At 41.9% G+C, this 23036-nt stretch overlaps 1 protein-coding gene across 8 annotated transcripts in view; it reads right to left on the bottom strand.

Annotated features, from left to right (window-relative positions):
- Nucleotides 1-23036, bottom strand: part of FARP1 (FERM, ARH/RhoGEF and pleckstrin domain protein 1) — a 203696-nt gene that overhangs the window by 99403 nt on the left and 81257 nt on the right. The window contains exon 1 of one of the 8 annotated variants that reach the window (XM_040057287.2): nt 5353-5446. The exons of the other annotated variants lie outside the window; for them this stretch is intronic. Coding sequence (XP_039913221.1) covers nt 5353-5400 — 48 coding nt within the window. The 5' untranslated portion in view covers nt 5401-5446. Of the gene's footprint in view, nt 1-5352; nt 5447-23036 lie in introns of those variants that run through there. 8 annotated transcript variants of the gene reach the window in all.

Here is a 23036-nt window from a genome sequence, read left to right as displayed (position 1 = left end):
CCATGCTAGTGCTTGCTCTCTGAAGCTCATAAGAAGTTACTGAATTATTTATTTGAGAACAAAAAGAAAAAAAAAAAATTACATTTGAAGGTGGCAAATGGCCTCATTTTCAATGCTGTTAATTCAACATCCCTAATAAGCATCCCAGAGAAAAGTATTCATTAGCCATAAAATGAGGTTTCACAGATTTTACTTTCTTAGCTGAGTATTATGCCTACTATGGGAGATTAAAGGTATGTAGAACTATTTATCATTTCTTTTCCCACCCAAAAATCTTTTGCAATCCATTAAACTCCTTATAATTTATTTTTTTTTAAATGTATCCTAATTTTGTTGTATCTTCTCTTCTCCCTGGTTTTACTACACTGTAGGGTTTTTTGTTACTACTATTTTTTTCTTTCCAGCTTCTTTACCGCACTTCCAAATGACTTTATATTTTGCGGCTGCCTGTTTTTCCACAGGCTGTGCATCCCTACCTCCACCATGGTTTCTGCTCCTTTCTACATGTTCTGTGTAAGAGGGTTGCCCAGGCAGATGCACCTGGCAAAACCCCCACCTCTCCTCCCTTCCCTGCGACCCAGCAGGCACAAGCCTGATCCCCTCACACTGGCCAAGAACCAATGGCCAGCTCTTTGGTTCCTCAGCTGGCAGCTACTGCAGAGTGGCTGTTCCCATGGGGCAGGTGACTGCCTGCTGCAGGCAGGACTTGCACCTCTCTCAAATGCAGCTCCATGCACATTCCCACAGATGACAGTGGATTCTGGAAGAGCAAGGGGGGAAGGTAGCAAAGTGCAACACTGATATGCATTTCGGCAAAACCTGGGCCAAAGCACAGAAACATTGAGTCATTTAGTTTGGAAAAGTCCTCCAAGATCACAAAGGCCAAGATGGCACTGCCAAGTCCACCATCAAACTGTGTCACCCTCGGTGTCACATCTAGACATCTCTCTAATACCTCCAGGGATGATGACTCCACCACATCCTGGGCAGTCTGTTCCAATGCTTGACAACCATTCTGGGAAAGAAATTCTCCCTAATATCCCATCTGACCCTCCCCTGGTGCAACTTGAGGCCATGTCCCCTCATCCTGTCTCTTGTCACCTGGGAGAAGGGACACCCACCTCAGGTCAGGCAGTACCAGGCCAACCAACAGACCACAGCTTCTGAGCAAGGTCATAATATGGCAACAGAAGGATGCAGGAAAGGGAAGCCATGAGATGCTGCAAATCCTTGACTGCCTGAGACACTTCTCTCATGGCCCTCATGGAACCTTCCATGTGAATCTTTCTGGGCTCACAATGGTTCCACCCCCTCAGCCACCAGCAATTCATCCAGTGTTGCCCACTCCCTCTAGACACCTCTTCAGCTGCCTGAAAGAGTGCTAAAATCAAGGGCTTGTGGCAGCTTAGGTCAGGAGGGCTCTAAGGAAAGTCAGCATAATCTCTACAAGAGCACCACATCTTGCCTGACAGTGATCTCCTCCACTTTTCTCCTCCTTGCTTCTTCTAACACACTCACGCCCAGGCAAACAGGAACACAGTCTTCCTCATGTCATAGTTGCACTGCTTGAAACAAAGGAGTAATTCATATTTCTCCACCATCCAAGAGAGTACCTGAGTGAAGAAGTCAAGTCCTTCCTGCTCACTTCAAGCAATCACTACAGGGAATATCTCTAGGAAGCTCTGTTCCACTCTGCAAACTCTTACCCTTTTAAACATGTGTCATGATGATTTCCCTAAAACTCCAGTATCTGGAGTCACATTGTCCAATACATTGACAATCCAGTCAGAAAAAAAATCGGCCTTGCTTTCACAGTTTCGTGTGAAAGGCTAAAAGACCAATCCAAACACAATTTTAAAGTATCAAAAAAACACAGAAGGGGAATTACTTTTCCCACTTTTTCACTTGCAGAATTTATTTTCTGATTTTTGGGTATGGCAGTATCGTGTCTTTGAACAGACCATGCAGTACTCTGCCCTGCACAACCAGTAACTTGCATGTACCAGCTCAGAAGTTTCTCTCCACCACTGCTCAATCACCCCATGCTCCCCACAGGCTCTTTGAAGAAAGAAAGGTCATGCTTTTCACATTTGCTCTAATTCACTCTAGATTTGCCTTCTGAAAGGGATAAGAGTAATAAAGCATGACACACCAGGCTCTTTCCTAGACAACCCTTCCCCCTCCCACTGACTTTCATGTTCTTTGTCGTAAACAGATGTCTCTCTCTTCCACTTTGGGTAGGAGCCTGCATTTTGCTAAGAGAGAACAGGAAACTATCACACGGCGGAGCAGCAGTGAATTTCTTCCCTAGCCCTTCTCAAACACTGGCTGAACTTAAATGTTTTAGAGATATCCATGACTGCTGTTCCCCATACAATGCAAGTCAGGTGCTGGTCAGCAAACATAGGAAGGAGGATTACTGCTTATCCTACATCACCTACAGCAGCCCTGAAATTCTCGATTAAAACCAGTTTGGATGTGTCCTCTAGTACTGAATGAGATTTATGCAGAGGCAGAGCAGGATGACACCTTTCAGAGCGACAGCTTACTGGACTGAAGCTTTAATGAACCCTGGTCACAGAAGCCAGGCTCAAGCAGCCCAAGAGCTGTGCAGTGCAGCTGAGACACAACAGCAGTGCTGCGCATTACAGTCCTTAAACTCCTGCCCATTTCGTATTGCAGCCTGTTGATTTCACAAAGGAATTTTAAAATGTAAGTGCTAGACATACACAACAGTTTATCAGTTATCACCTGCAATGCTCCACAAAATGTACTGTGTAATACAATGTTATGCACCTCTGTTAGCTGTGATGGCGAAGTTTCTGCACTAATTCACTGAGTATACTCTGATTTTGATCCAGCAAGGAACAGAAGTTTAAGAGCCAGGCCAAAGAAAAACTGGGAAGCCTAAACGACACCTTGTAAAATCAGCAATTACCAAGTCAAAGAGCCATGTCAAAAAAAGGCTGGGAGGTGAAGGTGCAGGGCTCTCACTTTAATTTTCATTCCTCTTTTTTTTTTTTTTTTTCTCCTTAACAAAGAAAGAAAACAAACAAACAAAAAAAAGTCTGCTGAGAAAACTGACACCTACATGCAAACGCTGCTTCAAAGCTTTTAGCACAATCTCCCAGGGCAGAACAATAGCGGCTCTGTGCTCATAACCAGCTCAGGCTGTTCCAGGCAGGGAGAGGGTGCCCTTGCCTTTTACAGCAAATGTTTTTCTGTCTGACGCTCAGGTCTACGAAATCTGGCTCAACCTCTTGAAAATTCACAGTCTGTGAAGCAGGACAGTGGGCAGAAAGTAGGTACTCCAGTGACTCAGGCTGTGATTAGATGCCTTTAGCAACATTTGCCTACCCCAGTCCTGCTCAATTTCTGCAGTATTTAGGCTGGAAAAGCGGCAGAACCACATTGAGAGATAAAGCTGCATTTCAGCTGCATTTCAAAGCAGCCCTTGGTCTTCTGATATCCTTAACGTGCCAGCAAAAGGATACCTCGCAACAGGTACTCACTGTCTTGCTAAGTAAGAGGTAAGCTCAGCTCTGCCATGAGAGCTGTCTACCTGCTTGGAAAAAAAAAAAAAAAAATCAATCTACTGTCAGGTCTACTAAAAAATAGTAGGCCTATCTGAGAGGGTTGGCTTATTAAGCCTCCACAGGTTTTAAAATACAGTTCTCCATAGGCTGCCCCAAGAAGGCTGACCTAAAATAGAATTTACCAGATTCCCCAAGATTGACATTGATCCATTCAGAACTTTAAACATGGTTATTTAGCTCTGGACTAAGTTCAGAAACAGATATTAAAAAATATCAAATGTTCTTTTGTGAAAACCAGTTCTCTCTCAATCAGGAAAGAGCAGGGACAACAGCTCTGGCAAAGAGCTTTCCTTGCAGTGAGCCAGGAAAGTTTCTGCAGCTTCTCTTCAGTTTTATGGCATGACTGGAGAGGTTGCTTGACCTGCATGTGAACATCCCTATCACACCTGAAACTCCTGCCAGCGTCCCTGCTGAGCACCTTGGCAGATTCAGGCCCATCCCAAGGTGCTGGAAAAGGCACAGGGAGAAAACTGCAGGAGTCTGTACTGCCACAGTTCCATCCCTTCACAGCTCTGAGCAGCTGTGAGAAGAGGGCAAAGTGAGCTGCTGCCAGAAAGGATCATTGTTTTAGTTTGGCATGCCATGTAACATATATAAAAGGCCACTACATGATTGTTTCAATCAAACACATGGTTTTAGGATGAAGGGAAAACAAAACAAAGCAGCAAAGCTGTTTATATCAGTAGTAGCAGTTGTATACAACCATTCTCTTTGTTAGGCTCTTCAAATCTCAGAACACTGGTGGTTGAAGCACCCCAACATAGTGGAAATGCAGCTTTCTCTAAATGAACTCATGCAAACTTTTTCTCCCAGAGCAGCAGATAATTTTAGTACTCCAGAAGACTTGCAGGACTGTTTCTGCACCATGGTAGAAAAGGAACTGATGGAAGAAATGCAGATTTAAAAGATTTTAATGCAAGTTTTGCACTGCCACACATGTAAAAGAATTGTTAAGGGTTAATATGTAAGGGTCCATGACATTCATGTTAAAGTGGAAAAACTTCCTGACGGGACAAAAACATAACCTAAATCCTTCCTCACAAATCCAAAGCCCTTAAGGGAACATAAGATCTATGCCAAGCAAGTTACTCTAGACATACTTCCATATTCTGTAATGTAAGTTGAGAGTATGCCATGATACTGTCTACAGTAAGTGCTCCATAAGAACTCTAAGGTTTGACCATTTACAGAAAGCATAAATGATACAAAAAAAAGAGAAACCAAAAGTGACCAACCAAAAAAACACAACCCCCCCCAAACAAACAAAACAAACAAAACTATTACAACAAAACCCAACAAAATCCTCCAGAAATAATGATTAATCAGAAATATTCTGATAGGACCACTATTTCAAAAATCTTGACATCTTATTTTAGTCTAAAGGCAATGAAACGCACTGATTTTGTCACAATATTTAAAACATTAATTTGCTCCTGACTTACACCTAGGCTTGTTACTCTCCATTAGGATGCTCCTTGCCTTCATATTTGCAAAAGAGCAATTGCCACAAAGGGAAGTGATTCAACTAAAAAAAATCCCAGCAGGTCGTGCCTTCTGCCAAATGCCCATGGCTTCTCAGGACAACTAAGCAAATGGACATATTTCTGCTAGGACACCTGCGACAGCAGAAATGTCATCAAATCCATAAACAGTTACTGACCTGCCAGAACAAATGTCATAAAACAAAATTAAGGCCCATCATCCAGTTAAAAGGACTTCTGCGAGCGATTTACAAGGGCAATCTATACATGCTTACCCCGGGCAGTGTGTGATTAGCAGTGCTCTGCCACAGCTCATCTGGCATCTTACAGCCCTCGGCTTCACGGGGTGGGGAGCACAGCCTGCACTCCTGTTAATAAACACCCATTCCCATTCCAAACTCCAACTTCAAAGTGCTGCTTATGCCTCCTCAGAGAGAAAGGCTGAGTGACTTCCCTTCAACTGTACTCATCTGTGTCAAATTTTGCTATCAGTAAGTCAACGTGTAATTACAATCATCCATCCATAAAAGCTGGGGGATGGAAAGAGAAAAAGGGATTTGTCCTCATTTTTCAGGCACTAAGGAGAGAATTGGGGGACTTTCCAAGACTCCAGAAAACAGAGAACAAGAGGGATCAAAAACTTTCTGGCTGTAGTTTCTTCTGATCTGTATCTGGATCCACAGAAGCACCTAGACGTCAGTGGTACACCATGGCTTTAAATGGTAACAGGAAATCACCGATCAAGATGACCTTCACTTCCCAACACAACTGCGCTCGCACCACCAGAGACATCTCAAGTGAGTGGGTCTGGACTAGGCTCCATTTCTGGGTCTATTCACTCTGGCAAGATCAGCTACTGGATAAACATCAGAGAGATGCTTATCACAGGGACTCCACTGCCTCACTGCCTTAATGAGCTGCCTGAAAACACCAACAGCGTAGGAAGCAAAATCTCAGTGTCCCCCCGGGTTTAAGAGAACCGTATCACTGGCAAAGAGCAGACCCCTGGTGAAAGCTGGTATCTCTTATTCAGCCAGCCCAGAAGCCTGTGAAGAAAACCACAGGAAGCTAGTAATTAGCTTGTCAGTGTCAAAAAAACCCCCAAAGGCTACAACCCTTCTACAACAGAGAAAGTTTCCAGACACAGTGATTACTGTTATAAAAAGTATACACATACAAACACTCACAGGACATGTAATCCACCTTCCTAGAAAAAGATGCAAAATAAAAGCTACAAGGCTGACATGAAGGATATCTAGCTCGGAACAGAAGTGCTACAAACATGCGAGCTAGAAGTTGACCAAATATCAACATTTTTAAGGTCATAATGATAATACTGCAAATTTATTAACAGATAATAAAATCATATTTCATAAAGTCTCTTCTCTCAGCGTGAAAAGACATTTACATGATCTATCAAGCAAACCCTGAGTCATCCAGATCTATCCAGACAGGAAAACTAGGTGTCTGTTCAAAGATAAACTGTATAAAACCCCAAATTCAAATGCATTGATTTGATCCCCTGCAGATTTAGACAAAAAGAAGGGAGAAGCCAAAAGAGGAAACTGAAAACACCCTTATCTTGAGCTGAAGAAAAGATTTAAACTTAGTACAATGCCAAAACCAAACAATTACTATTAATAATACAGAAGGTTCCCCTGGCTAATAGTGGCAACAAATGCAAACAAACTGTGTAAAGGCAGGGCAGATTATTTTAACAGCTCACCACATGCAAACCTCTCTAGCATCAAGGACAAAGGAAGGAGAGCAGTGCATCATTTAAACTTCTCCTTATGCAATCGGCCAACAGCTTGTGACTTCTCTTTGCACTTAAATCAGAACTCTTCTAGGAGAGACTGTGGAAGGACAGTGGTACTTGCAGAAAAACAGGCAGAAGGAAACGAAAATGCTCAAGAGGCAGATGAAGCAATGGCTGTAAACAGGTGATATTCCTGGCACCATCTTACTCAAAACAACTGTTTGCTTACAACACAGTAACACCCAAAAAACATTTCTGGGAGAGGTGGTATGGGAACGCATCCACATCGCTTCCTTGACATCTTTTACACCCAGCCTCCCTTGTGTACAAACTAAGAAGGCGTTTTGGCTGCTGGTCCGGGAAAGCAGTATAATCTTCTAAATTCATTCTCTGCCCAGTGTATTCAGAAATAACAATATTTTTTACAATTGGGATTTCTATGAACTCTGCAAAGTGCTTAGGTCTTTGAAGAACAAAATTACTCACCACACTATGCTAAGAAAATTAAGAAGCAGCCTGAGTGAATGTAACCTGCAATTTTTAGAGATGCTTGCTGAAGCTGCCATAGGACAACCTTTTCAGCATTGCAGCTGGGTTCTAAACATGCAAAGCTGCATATTTCCAAAGGAAGACAAAAACTCCAGGTATCAAATAACATTCTATCTCAACTCCTCTCAACTTTCTTTACTAATGTGGAGCCTAGAAAAGTCCAAGAAAACCAGCCCTGAAAAAGAACATAGAAATTTGGTTCTTATCTAAGAGCTGAGGTATCTGAGAGATCGAAAAGAAGTCTCTCGGTGTAAAACACAACTTGCAGACTGTGTCACCAAGGTATATTTAAGCAATTACCTTTTGAATACATAGAACAAGAACCTCTCATCAAGAAAGTGTCCCCATACATAAGAACCTTTACAAACCATCAGCTGGAAGGTGAGCAGGGGAAGAGGGAACAACTTCAAAATAAAAGTGGAAGAGCTAATGAGATTTTTTGCTTCCCTCTGAAAGAAACAAAAGCAGATGGAGTGAAGCAGTGGGGAATATTAAATCAAGGAACACAGTGCTAAGAAAAGGTGAAAAAAACCCCTTCTGATGAAAGCCAAGCCCTTTGCAAAGCGCTGTGCAGCTCTTCTACCACAACCATTTGAAGCAGTTATGCTATGAGGGGAATGTGTTCTGCATCCCATTCCTGTTCTCACAAGCCCTGGGCAGTTCAGCAAACACTTACGTGCACAAGGTAAACATAAAATAAAACTGATAAAGGGCTTATTTGCTTTTTGCTTTGACCAGCATCATCAATTACCAGTAAAATACTGAAAATGTTGGGCCATCTCAGTTTACTTTTCCATGTTAATTAGCAGTAGAGGTCAACACAAAAAAATCATTCACTAAGGATACGAACCCATGTGATCTGACCCACACTGGATGTAGTTACCCACATGCTTTCAGTGATGACGAAAATCAATCTCTCTCACATGTCTCACGACTCATCACCGTCCTCCCCAGGCTGAATCTCACAAACAGAGCAGACCCAAGTCCCCTCTGACCTCCTGTAGAAAGGAGTGGGCTCATCCCAGCTGTCGGTGCCGCTGTCATCTGCACCCACTGAGCCGTTCAGTGCACAGCCTAACCAAAAGGGACCTCAGGGGCAGGAAAAGCATGGAGGAATTAGGTTATAGGCTGATCAATTCTCTGATCAATAGGAACAGCAACCAATTTACAGAACTGACTGCACTGGTAATTGGTCTGTATAAATGAAGGGGAAAGAGGAGAAAAAAACCCAGATGGGGACAAGAGTAGCTCAAACCGGCTGCAGCATCAAAAACCACACCAGTTGCAAGCAACCATTGTTGCTTGAATTTATATGGCACACTTTCATCCTGAGGCATGATCTGTAGGAGCAAAAGGAAGTGGGGTGGTTTTTTTGGTGGTTGTTGTTGTTTGTTTGTTTGTTTTGGGTTTTTTTTTTTGCTTTTGTTTTGTTGTTGTGGTGGTGGTTTTTTGTTTGGTTTTTTGTTTGTTTGTTTGTTTGTTTTTAATTAGACAAGGTATTAAACAACTGGGAGGATGAGGGGAGATCAAGCCATGTTTCCCCCTCGGTGGGGTGGCTGTGACAGCAGGGCTGAGCATCAGCAGTGGGCAGCCATGCTGCCAGCACGGAGAGAAGTGGAAACACCACTGGAACCACGGCCTCGCTCAGCTCTCATGAGCACAGCACACAGCAAGCTCCCTCAAGTCACAGCCTCAGAGCTCAAAAAAACCTAGCTGTTCTTACACGGTGCTTTTGCAGATCACTATGCCAGGCTGTTCTCATTTTAACACTGTAGCCCCACGTGTAATGTTTTAACAGTTTAGCCCACATGTACCAGGAGGTCCTACCTGGGTTCCTGGCTGTGGAGAGACACAGAAGCCCCACCAGGGAAGCCAGGATCCCATTAGCTGCAGGAAACACAGGGCTGCAAGTGTTAAAAATGCCATCTATTCTGTGGCATGACTCACCCACCAGCCACGCAAGGAGAGGGGCTCCTTTGTGCCCCTGACCTCCTGGGGAGCTGGATCCTGGCACATCCCAGCAACGTTTCCTCCCCGCTCTCAAGGTCAGAGCTGGCATACCAAAGCAGGCATGCCTGAAACTGTGCAGTCCCTGGGACACTTTTCCAGTCCCTAGAACACCAGGTATTTTCACCTATTCACTTAAGTCTCCACTTGGCCCGCAGCAAAGGAGGCACCTGGGCTCCTCTATCTCCTCCCTTGGGCAGGATCTGGCTGCACAAACTACCCCAGGTGCCTGTTTCCTCAAGCACACCTCTCTGGGAGGGCGAAAAATTGTTCTCACAAAAGCAAACATCCAGCCTACTGACAGAATGGAAGATGGTTTCAAACTTGAAAGGATTATCAGTTGGACTTGATCGCTGAGCACCAGGACAGAGTTGTAACTATGTGGCTGTGATGCTGTGCAAGAGAAAAGCCATTTTGGAAGGTTTTAAACAAGTACAGACCCTAGCACACTTCATAAACCCCAGTTACTTAATAACAAAAGAGAGAGCACGGATTTCTTCATGCTGCCTTGCCATTAATCCAGAGGGACCAAATGTGAGACGGAGAGAGAAAATTTAGATGGTACTTACAATACACTTACATATCATGTCTCAAATCTTCCACCAAGAGTGCAAATTAACAAACTAATTTGTTCAATATTTTTTAAACTTAGCAGGCCACTGCTGTACTAAGAGATGGTAGCGATATGAATCATATTCCACCTAATGACCATGTGCCAAACAGACTCACATTTTCATTAATCTGTGGAGCCTTCATTAGGTCTTAGAACCATTTTTAGCAGCAGAGGAATCTAAAAATTACACAATAAATTTTGTTCCACTCTGGTGTTCTTGCTTACTGTTCTGCAACTTTCACAGTGTTACAAAGGCATAGCCTACTTCACTGTTGTAAATATGCAGCCCCACACGACTCTTTGGTAATCTTTAGGCTTATTCTAAGCACATTTTGTTTGCAACTGAAAGAAAATTAGGCAGTTAAGCTAGCAGAAAATAAATCAGGCCAAGTGTATGAGCTGATCCAGTGACTGAACTCATGAAAGTTCTGTCTTCCACCTAGAAGAGCTAAGAGATGGTAAAAATCACTTGCAAGCATGCAGCAGAGCAGAAATTATTTAAATGCCAGCTATGTGAGATTACCTGTACTACCACAGTTATTTGCTGCCAAACAGGGTTTGCACGATCAGTTCTCACTCTTGCAAATCACTCTGGCAGTGCTCTGACTAAAACCCTCTGAGGTGCAGGGGAATTCAGCTCACCAGGAACATCTGGGAGGCTTCACATGCTGTGTATGTGCATGGACCTAATGCACTCGTTCTACAGAGCCTAGGATTACTCTCGGCTTCTCGGGGCTGCAAAAATACCTTCATGGACATTCAGCCAAGCATGTATCAATGCAAAGCCATATTCTAGAGTCTGAGGTAAACTGAATGCTCTGAGGTGTAGTTAAGGAGCTACAGAATGGAATTATCAAGAGGCCAAGTGGCACAGCTGCTGCTATGCTGACAGAGCACGGTGGTCAAACCAAACGCGAGAGTCAGGTCTGCTTACCGTCAGTAGCTGTGTGACCGAGGCAAGAAGCAGGCACAGCAGGGGTGGCAAGACACTGCTGTAGGGAGAAGGACTGAGCACACAACTGAGAAAAAAAAACAACTAGAAGTTCTGCTGGCCCCCCAACAGTAAGTACACAGAGACAGAACAGCAGCTAGAGGGAAGTAGAGATTCAAATTTATCAGAACACACACAAAGAGAATGAAGGTGGCGTTTCACCATCACCTTCCAAGTCTTCTAGTATCTACCAATCCCACCATATGAAACTTCAGAAATCTCAATTGTTACGTAGGTCAAGCATGTATACCATGGTTTTAGAGCTGCTTCATCAAATACAGTTTATAAAAGGTGGAGAGCCTTTTTGAAACCACCAGTTTTCATATGAGTTGGGTGTAAGAGCAGCAGGTGGTAGACATCAGGTTACTGTGCTTTTGGGAAGTTTAGCATTAGGTTTGAAAGGAAGGCTTAACTCTCATTCACAGCAGTATAGTACTACTTTTAATGAACTGGGTAATTAGCAACTCCGTAAAAAGTAGGGTATTCCTAATGCTGAACATCAAAAGCACTACACTCATTTGCAGTTTAAAGGCCAGAACTGGCAAGATCCTGTGCACTCTCTGCTCCCATTTGGAGTCAGTGGAAATGAATGACACATAACATAACATAATCTGACCCTCTTAGAGTCAGAACCAAAGGAAGAAGCATTCAGCTCACTTAAGTTACTACTTCACTTGGAAAATACTTAAAACTTTGGAAATGACAGAAGGAAAGCCAGTATTGAATTCATTGCAGAAATCCTCATTTTCAGGAAATGTGTTCTGGGAACATATAGTGAAGAGCCACAGAAACAGCTACTCCACATTTCCAACATGCTGCTGTAAACTACAAGTTCCTGAGGAAATAAAAGGAAATCTTGAAAGCTCTTCAGAAACTATGAAGATTCAGTACTGAATCTCTTAGAGGTCAAACATAAATTATGTACCTTTTTACCAACATGGGTCCATTACTAATTCAATCTGCAACACCCAATATGCTCATTTCTCTCAACTTCTGCTTTATCCTTTTCATTCCTCTTCACATACACACTGCTCACCTTGGCTAAGACGCTTAGCTAACTTTTTGACACAGTATGCAGACAAAAAGAGAGTCAAATGCATATATTTTATATTTCTTAATAAGCTAAAAATTTACACTGGTAAGTCAGGGCCCTTCCCCTCTCTTCTGAGCAAATATTTCATTTTTGACCTATTATAACTATGGTATAAATCAGACTTGCAAAGTCTTGCATGGCTTTACGTATTTTGAAAGGTGCTTGGCACACCTTTCTGACCTCAAAAAGGCAAGAAAAAAAATGTACGAGTGTGTTGTGTATCAACTCAAATTCTGATGTTGGGGACTATCACCAGGAAAATTTCTTCAATGACCTAGCGAAGAGATACAGTCAGAAAAAAACCCAAGACTTAGCAACGCACGATTCAGTCTCTGTAAAAATCTGTGAGGCAGCAAAAGAAAGGATCCAGGATAGTGCAGGTGAGCAGGTTCTCCATGACATCCCTTCTAACTGCAGGGAGGGACAAACCAGATAGCAGGAGTATTATCTTAGAAGTACTTTTCTGACCACCAAGGTATGTCCAAAAGGAAAGGGCACAGTTTTTCAAAGAGTGAAATTGCCGGAAAGGGAACTGAGGAACACTTTCACTCTGGAGGAATTTGTCCTGTTTCCATCATTAGTATTCCACTGCTCCCTGCAAAGACCTCAGAGACAGAAGAACAACTCGTGATGCTTGCAGCCTGCCACTGAACTCCTTGGTTTGGATTCATGCCTTAGAGTCTCAGGACTGGCATAACTAAATCTTCACATTTATATTTAGTTATACATACAAATTCAATTGCAAACCCAGAACGTGAAATGACCTATGCAAAGCCTACAGATCTTTCATCCTTACAGATTTCACCTTTGCAGCAGTGGTTATTGGTTGCATGGAGAACAGAAGTAATAAAAAAAAGTTTACAGAACAAGCCAGCGACATCAAGAAATTCTGCTACAGATGGAATATTTGTCTCCTCTCCTCCATCCCAGTTTTGAAGCTCATCTAACTTTTAGAGATCCCACACTTCAGGTTGCCTGGCAGAGCTAATGGAAAAAACCCCCACAACTGATCTCCCATCATGAAAACCCCAGCGATTCCCCTCTGCTACTCACAAGAACATCTGGAAAGCAACACCATACAAGAGATTTGCTCAAGGGTAGGAGGGCATGAGAAGGGAAAAGTCCTTCTGAATACTTGTGCTATATTTAACACCGGACCAAAGCATACACTTGGAGTGAATGTCTGTTTCTCTGCTGTGGGAATGCAGATCCAGGCACTGAACAAGGATGTGGTAAGCTTTTCACAACATGCCCCAAGCAATGGTATTACTGCAAGACTAAAAGTGGAAAGTGCAGCGGCTCTACCTTCTAATGGAATTGTTGCAGGGACAAAATATGGAACAAAAGGAAATTTCAATACTGCACTGGGGAAAAAAAATCTCAGTTTTCAGCACAGAAAGTTCACCTGTTTTGTAGAAGTACCTCCTACAAAAGACATGTAAGCAAAGCAGGAAGGATACAGTAAAATCAAAGCAACTCAGACAAAATTTCAGGTGGCGTCTTAGTTTGGAATTCAAAATTCACATAAAACTGGAGCAATATCAGAATCAATTATCAGTGAAAACAATGAGAGCTACAGGTCCTTAACTAGGTTGGGGAAGCAACATCCAGAACAAGCAGTCATATTAATTTTACTGTTTAGACCCATAAGTTTAGGAAACCACCTTCTGAGAAACAGACTTCATTTTCTTAGCATCACCTCTCCTTAACTTGTTATTTGTGCAATCAGCTGTTTCCCTTTTCCATCCTAATAGGAACAAAAATTTTGTTCATGCAAAGTGACACCTAGGAAAGAACAAGACTGATATAGGAGGACTGCACAGAAAGCTAACATTTTAGGGAAGCATATTCCCAAGGTACTCACCAGGTCATGTAATCAAAATCATTGTGGAAACTAGTCACCACATCTAAATTCATAAATATCAAAATTAAGTCTTTACCAAAAGAGCAAAGAGCTGCTCAGCCTGAACTGCCAGTACTACACATTGCATTTGAGACTAACAGCAGCCTGTTCACATGAAATAAAAAAGAAGTGCAGCTTCTTGCATGAACTAGGCAGGTAGGAGCTACGCTAACTCTCAGGATTAGGGACCCTGTAGGAGTCAACAAGCAAACTTACCACGGGAGCTAATTGACTTTTTATTTTCCTGTATGACTGGGAAACAGCGACTTTAGTCATTGCCAATTCAAGATAAAGACATGTCTGTGTGACACCTACATGGCAGCCCAGCTAATTAGGGCACCAGAAGAGATGTGCCACTGGGAACACAGAGGTGTGGGCTGATTCTCTGAGGAGGACAGCTCCTTTTACAGAGTGGGAACTGCTGCCACAGCCACAGTGCTGTTGCTGTTTCCACATCTCACCAGGCTCCAGTCGGCTGCTGGACTCAGCACAAACGTGCTCTTGCTCCTGAGGCAAGATGACTGCTTACAGAAACACAGAAAGTATTAAACAATGACAGACATCCTACATGCACGGTAACTCACACTGTAAAAAGTGAAAACAGCAGGTTCCTCTGTTTTCTTTCGCTTCTGTGTTTTTTCCAGTGTCTCAAGCAGTAGCTAATCTGTAACACTGAGGGAAGAAGGTTTAATGTACAAGCTCATAAGTAAAGGCAATGCTTCTGGAATGTTCAACAGATAAAGGGGGAATTGCAGGATAACACCGCATGGTTTAAAATACCACACTTTCTTCTTCCTTTACAACTCTCCACATGCGCAAAAACAGTCTAAAAATTATGGCTAGATCTTACAGTAGGCATATGCTAATCGTGGGCCATTACTAATTTGGAAGTCCATTCTCATCCTAATTAACAGGAGTTTACTTTTACCCTAACTCATAAACACCTGATTACCCTCCAAATCAAAAATGTGGTTGCCATATCGTATCTGGAGGTTTCTACAGAGTCAACCATACCTTGCCCTGTTGCACTTTAGCACGTCTGGTTTTTATTGGAAAGGGAAAGAATAGGAAAGTCAGTTTTGCAGCTATCCTGGTCAAGATGGAAAGGTTTTACTGGAGAAAAAGTTTGGGCCTCATGCTAAATTTTTGGGGTTTAGAGGAGTGTTTGGGAATTTGTTTTCAAATGAACACTGCCAGTTTGCTCAGCTTGAACATGGACTATCATGAAAGTCACATTCTGCCTGCTTCACTTCTTCAGCTAGTTGAATAAGTCCTTTCAGTGGTTATAAGATTGCACTCTTACAGTACATAAAAACTTGGCCACAAGATTGTCTCTTCCCAGTCTCGAGGTGCTCTGCACAGGTATTTTTGATCTCACATCCAGTTATACTGGCACACAAACTTTCAGCAATGTCAATTACATTGTACAGAACTTGTAAAACTGTATCTAACTTTTTTTTTTATAATTATTATTTTTTTCCCTGTGTGTGTGAACTGTGTCTTTTGGAGCATTCCTACATGAGACAGCTATGATTTTTTTCTGTATTTATGTTCACATGAAGTCTCTTCTGGGCCACACACTGGACTACAAGCAGTGATAAGTTATCCTAGTGCAGCATGGAAAGTTTAAATTAAAACCTGCCTTTCTCCTCCTTACTCCATTGATATACAATATGCTATTGTACTGCAAAATCCAGCAACAACAAATGATAAAAACTTCCATTTGTCTTTTGTATGGAAGAATTATAAAAACTACAATTGCTGTCTATGGTTATTACTGAAGTAACAGGATGCAATTAATTAAGTTGGTTGTGTTTTACTCATTCTTAAATATCACACCGTTGACCAACTAATCACAGAGGTAACTAAGTAATTACTGAGTAATATAAGTAGAAACACACACTGTGTCATTCATAGCCAGACTTCATGCAGCTTAGAAATTTAAGGCAAGGACTCACTATACACATAAGGTTAGTTTGCATTAAGATTGGCTTGAGTTTGAAATGCAGCAGCTGAGAATACTAAGTCAAAAAGGCCAGAATTCCCAAAATGTCACCAGATTAATAGGAATCATTAAAAAGCAATCCAAGGTAGAATGGTATCTTTCATTTTATTAGAGTCAAAGTCTTCCTTTAAAGTTATCTTCTCTAAGGTTTATATGTGATGAAGGTGATCATGCCCTTGAAATCCCCCTTCACCACAGCTTTAAACACAGAGCAGAATAATCCACTTCTGCTTCAGAGATGTTTTAATTTGCACAGATAAACTAATACATCTACATCTCAGACAGTAGAAGAAAAACACATGTAACTTATAAAATGCTTCTGTGCAAAATCACAGGGGAGACACAGATAAAATACAACCCTCTCACTACCTCTCTGGAAATGATGAAAAAGCTAAGCAAAACAAAAATTTTGCAGTAATGTAGTGTCAAGTGTCAATTACCTTAGTCAGAAAGAAATTTGTAATAGCTGCACCAAAAACATCTGCTTCCTCTCACCCTTAGATTAAAGTATCCCTACTACTTTATGTGATTTTCTTCTTTTCTTAACAAACCATGTGGGCAGTCTCTTAGGAGAGACTGCCACAATACCAACAAATTTGTAGTAAGGTGTGATTTGACATTATGGTGAAATGCATACTGTATTGTGAGTAGGAGACAGCAGCTTACCAAATCATTTTCTGATTAAAAACACCCCAAACATCGGCCATCAAGAAAGGTCTCCAAAACTAACAGCCAGAAGTAGATTTCAGAGGGACAATCACCATCTGTTTCCAGCCAACATGGCCAAAACAAACTTACATCATGTTGCAAACTGCGTAAATTCAGCTACTTTTACTTTATACTTATTTTGTTCCTCCAGTTTGTCTTCTCTGAAATGTTCAAAGTCTGTCAGAAAAGAGAAAGGACCTACACATATGAAAGAATGGACATGAGAAGAAATACCACCAAGGAAGCCTCAGCTGCCAATATTTCTTCAGCTGCCAAGCTTTTAACTTAGTACTTTCCTTTATTTCTCCTCTGCACGGAGAGCAGATGGATTCACACTCCAGTATCTGGTGGCATCACAAATCAGTGAATCTCAGCTTGACTGAAGTCTTGGAAGCAAAAAACCGATTAATTATTTTAAGCTTGCAGAAGCCAGACAACCCAGAGTAGTTCTGCCAAACAAATATGGAATAGAATTTATGGATGCAGTTGTGAACTTCTGATAAACTGACACTGGTTGGAAAAGGTCTGGTTCACTTCAGAAGGACAGGAACGAGTTTGCAAGAAGCATAAGGAAAAATTGTGACAGATGGCTGGAATAACTTCCAATTGCAGCTTCTTTCTACAGGTGTCCCAAATCCTCATTTTTACCTCTGATCCTGCTGTTGAGTAATCCCTGTGCAACGTTTAGGATAGGTCCACCTGCTGCTTGTACTTCACCTGCACGTCAGCACTGCCTCTCCTTCACTGCAGTAGAATGCTTCATATTATGTTGCTTTCTCTATTACCCCAACCCAAACACCACTTCCAGCTTTCTCTCTGAAAAGATTTCCTTTTTTTCTGAAGTAAGCCTTTTTTTTTCCTTTTCCCTTATTCACTCTTGCAGCTCTTTCCTGAGACATCTGCAAAATTATTCCACTATCTTCTCCTATGCCATGCACCAAATCTAGCCACTACACTCCAGCATCATTTCTCTTAATGACAAAATCAGATGTGGTACAGTCTTCCTAGACCTGCCTGGCATTTTCCTGATGATGGAACACACTAAATGTCATGATGGAAGAACCACACTTGCAGCTTTTGCTTACCTGACCCTTGATTGTGATCCTGCACCATGTCATGCTGGCTTTTTGTTCTGGAGACTGTAATGGTGATGGGAACATAGTATAGAAGAAACACAACAATAGAGAGCCTGCAGGGAGCCTGCAAACAAGGCTTTTTCCCAAGTATTCTGCTGAAGTATACTAGTACCAAGTTGGGATTGACTAAACAGATTCTCAAACTGAGCAACAAATGTCATCTCTTGCCCTCCTCTCACTACACACACACATTCATTTAAAACTGCACCCTTTTAAAAAGGAATTCACCAGTCTCCCCGCTTAAGCACTGTACAGCAGACATGCATGGAACGAGACAGCAGCTTGCTATGAAATGGGGGCCAGCTGCTCCCCATTTTCTGTGTGACAGTGGTGATGACTGACCAACTGGCAACCCCAGTTTGATTATTTACATGCTCCCAAACCCAAACCTGATAAGGGTCCATAATGATTAACAGCCAGCTGCTTAACAGACTCGCAGCAGTCCATAGTTCGTAAGGAACAAAACCAGTGGTGCTCCAGTGGGAGATCAGATCAGATCCCACAACAGCTCCCACAGGCTCAGCTTCAGACAATTCGTGCAGGGGAAGGAAACACCCAAGTCCCCCCTCAATGGAGTTGGCTAATTACACTTCACTTCTACTATCAGTGCTTCTGTAGTCCTTTCCTCTACTGTGTAGATAAATTTGCCAAAGTCAAGGCCTAAAATGTCCTTTTGTATCTTTTCCTTAATTTAATTTCATTCAGTTGTCTATTTGTTTCCTCTTTATTGGACTCAAGAAACACAAAAAGGTTTTGCAAAGAAAACGTTTAACAGACTAAGCAGTAATTTGCAATTCTAGCTTCTCTAAACAAAAAGCCTCCTGACTTCCCATTTATACATTCCAAACCTTTTTTGGGAAAGGCTCTTTCTGAGATTCCTTCTGCACCTTCCCAACAGGCGACTTACCTAACACTTACAAAAAGTGTGGTATCAGGTAAAATTCATATACAGAAGGGTATATAAGACTAATTAGGTCTCATCTGGAGCAATTTAATGGAACTGCTTCTCATGGGAAAGACAGCAGTGGAGAGATTTCACCTTTCACAGGTGCAAATTTCATAGCAGCTACTTTAAAAACTTACAAGCTACAATACCTCTTGTAAGTTTATGCAACTTACACAGAGATAGGAGACATGAAATTCTGTGCATTAAGAGAACGAAAAAGCAGCTTCACAGCAGTCACTAACCATAGGTCCAAAAAGATAGAGTTCACATGAACAGTAAGAACATTACAGAGGCTTGTTTCCCCCTCCGAACATTAACAGCATGCACCATGGGTTGGCAGCAAGATTATTTTAAAACATTTAAGGCCCCATTGCCAAACTCTTTCTCAGCCTAGCAGTTCTGTCCAAGCATCTCCAAGCACTGAGCCAGGACCTGGACTCAGTGGTCTTTCTAGGTCCCTTCCAACTCAGGATATTCTGTGATTCTATGAGAAAGGCTCAAAATTTTTTGCTTATTATTTTGTGAAAATTAAAAGATTTCCCTGTAAGCTCTTTAAAATACTGATTTGTGCCTGCGGACAAATACCTGTTACATACTGCAAGTCTCAATGATAAGTTATGTCAGAATTCTCTAATTATGGTGCTGGTTTGCTCTATAAACTGTTCTGATGAGCATCCAATTTAAATGGTGGTGGCACAACTCCTGGAACTGCTGGACTGGGATATGGAGAAGTTAATGGGAAGAGATATTGAAAAATAAACTAAATTGGAGTAGCTCCACTTCCCCTGCAGACATGCTGATCTGAAATAAGCCACTTTATTCTGAAAATAATTATTTCCCTCACAAAGCTCAGCAGTACTTCTGGCCTTGAAAGAGCTGGCTCTTTTCAGCTCATAACAGAAAGAACCACAGAATATGAACTTAATGCAAATAACTTGTCCAAAGGAAAACTAAAATGTTGCTTGCCTTGGAAGGCACGGGGAAAAAAAAAAAAAAAAAGTCTGTTTTTTATCATAACATTAACCCAGACAGTAATTTGTCTTTTTATAACTAATGAGCAACTCAGTGCTGTCAAAATTAGTTTTGATGTGGTGGGCTTCTAAACAAGACCTCTAAGTTGCTGCTTGCTGGAACTTAAATGTGTGGGGGATCATGAAACAGGCCCTCATTTTCTTCTCCTAGGACAGGTAGATGGAGAACAGCTAACATTTGGAACTGTGCAAGAACTACAACAAAGCTAAGCAGAAGTTTACTGGCAACAAATTGCTAAAACCCTTGGGGGAAAAAAAAAAAAGAGTAAATTGTGGCTCCCTAAGCACAGCTCATTCCTTGGGAGTCCTGCAAGGTTGCTCAGCAACACACCACAATTACTGTGGGTCAAGTCCTCAGGACATAAACTACCCTATTGACTTTAATTCAACAACCCCTGGCATAAGGTACTGCCAACTGTGAGCAAGAAGAAAACAGAATCAATGCAGACTGGAGAGCTCTCAGACATTGGGAGGAAATTTCAGTTTCCAAATGTTTTGTCCAAATTGTTCTGATCTGCTCAATTCAATATGTCTGTTCTACGGTCATTCTTTGAAAGAAGTAATTCAGAAACAAATTTTAATTTCAATTTAATAGGAAAGCAAGAACCAAAGTCCACTGATGCAGTGAGACATTTTTGAGTTGAAGCCATTTTTCAGTACCCACACTCCTGCTACAGATACTCTCTCAAAAAACCCCTAATACCTAATCTTGGAGGAATTTGTAATAAAAATACTTTCCACTCTATCAAGCATAGTTGTTAATGACAAGCTTGACCAGAATGCCATCCTTCCCCCTTGTGGATAACTTGACCCTTCCAGAACTCATTCACCTAATACACTGCTGAGAAACTTTGCTGTGAAGATGCAGTTTGAATGTATCACACAACTCTCCAGCCTTTCAGAAGGTTGGAATTGCTTTGAGATGTCTGTCTGTCTGTCTATCTATCTATTTCTTTTAGGGAAGGACAGCTATGAATAGAAGATGAGACCTTCATATGGCATCAAGTTCCACTGAGTATTTGGCTTTCCTATGTAAAACAAAACCTTTCTGACCGGGGCTGCAGCATGCACGGTGCAATCAGCAGCAGTCAGCAATCCTGCACAAGTGTTCCGAGCAGAGTCCCTAAAGTCTTAGGTTTGCTGTAAAAGAGGGGTCTCACATGGGTTGGAGGAAGAGAGATTCCGTCAGAAAACATTTTCCCTCTCACTGCAACTGCAGTGATGATTCTTAAGCCCAGGCTTACAAGGAGTATTAGACCACTCACTGAAATCCAAGTGTTGTTGTGAGCTAGGGCTCCCCCTCAGAGAAATATTTAGAATAAATTTTGTGCAACTTGCTACAATTCCTTTCTTAGGTTTGAACTTCACTATTTAAACCACTAACAAGAACAATGGAAAACAAACCCACCACCTAATTGCAGTAAGCAAAATGTGTAGTTGTGAGTTTAGGGTTTTTGATGGATACAGGTTTACAACTGATGGTCCAAAAGCTTGAATAACCCTCAACCCTGGTATTTCTGAAAGTGTCTGTAATAATGACACTCTACACAGTCCCCTGGACCTGGCAGTCCACGGGCATTGCACCCCCAGCCTACTAATCAACAGCAGCATGCTGCCAGATGGCCAGACCCCACCAAACCTCAGTTAATTACTGAATACAGTTTCCTTCACAGAGCTACTTCAGCAGAAGCCGCAGATAAAACCTTTGAGTACAAACTCACGCAATTGTAAATGCACATATGTGCAATTTAAACACACCCATTTCAGCCTTGGCCCATGGGGAAGGACATGTAAAATGAGAGCTCTGAAGCACAAATCAAGTGAAGAGATAAGCATTTTCCTTGTGTCATTCCTAATACAGGCATCTAAGTATCTAAACTAGTTTCTCTGAGAGGCTAGTTTGTGCTTTAAAGCACATGCCTTTCAAAATATATCCATGGTCTTTCTGTGAAGGCTAATGACAATTTTATCTCTTCTGAGCCTTGCAGTAATAAATGCTGACAGTCCCAGATGCCGGTCCTTGGTGAGAGCATCTGTTTGTTTATTCAGGATTAAGTTAAACTACTTAGCCACCATTATGGTAAATCCACCTCTCCTACAGACCTTCTTAAGAATACTGAAGAAAATAATGAAACACCACATACCGCTGTGAGATCAACCGCACTCAGCAGACTAAGAAACCACGGACAATTTATTCTTGGTGTGCAGGGGTGAATAGACTGCACCAAACATCCCCACAAAGAAGCAAAAAGAAAGGCCATGTTACGTGCTCTTTGTCTTGATTTCATCACATCACACCTTGATGCTGTGGCAGACTTTCAACCAGGGACTGTAAAGCTTGATCCTGTGGTCTTTGTCCAACAAGAAATGGGCTTAGATACCTAAATAATCATGCTCAGTTAGATGCAAAAGGACTAGATGTCTTATTTTTTTTTCCTCTGAGGCAATTCACAGTAGCCCTTTTACCATCTTTCGATACTTGAAATGTAAAGACTTTTCGATTTAATTTCCTTTTCTTTGGGAGCGTGAAGGAAATATTGTGCTCTTACTGAGACGAATGCAATTTGAGACTCTAAATTACCAGACCTGTAACACTGATGCCATTCCTTCACACTGGCAAAATATTCTCATGTATCATATAAAAATCTGAAGCCGTGAGTGCATCAACATGTAGCAAGAGGACAGGATATGTATTAAGCAAAGAGCATATTTGAAAAGGGGATTTTGAAGGCATGCTGCACTGTTATCTATTTAATTAAAAAAAAAATCTGAAGATGGCAGAGCTAACTTCCATTCTGCCATTTAAGGCAGCTGTAAGATTAGCTTTTAATTACTAAATGATGGTGCAAAAGCACGAGACCTGCTCACCAGCTGTTTCAGCAGCACAAGCAGAAACAGTGGCTGGCCATACCCCAGAGAACTGGGGCAGTGGGCAAGACATCTGCACGCTGCTGGGTTGGAGTGACTTTAAGTCTACAAATCAGATTTCGGAGGCTTTTCTTCTCATGAATAGGCAATGGCACTTTATAAATACAGCAGCATGAGCTGAAGGATTAAGAGAATTCAGGTTTAATAAGACTGCAGTCTGGGACCTGGCTAGGAACTGGGGACCCCTGACTGCACAGCTACCTTCTGCATTGCTGTTCTTGCTCTCCTCTGCCTTGTGCCATCAGTGCCTCACCCAGAGCCAGAGATGATGTGGGAGGTGTGGCCAGCTG

This window comes from Hirundo rustica, chromosome 2 (genome assembly GCF_015227805.2).
Source record: "Hirundo rustica isolate bHirRus1 chromosome 2, bHirRus1.pri.v3, whole genome shotgun sequence".
Classification (NCBI taxonomy): domain Eukaryota; kingdom Metazoa; phylum Chordata; class Aves; order Passeriformes; family Hirundinidae; genus Hirundo; species Hirundo rustica.
The sequence above is the reverse complement of the archived record's forward strand: the minus strand, read 5'-3'. Positions and strand labels throughout refer to the sequence as shown.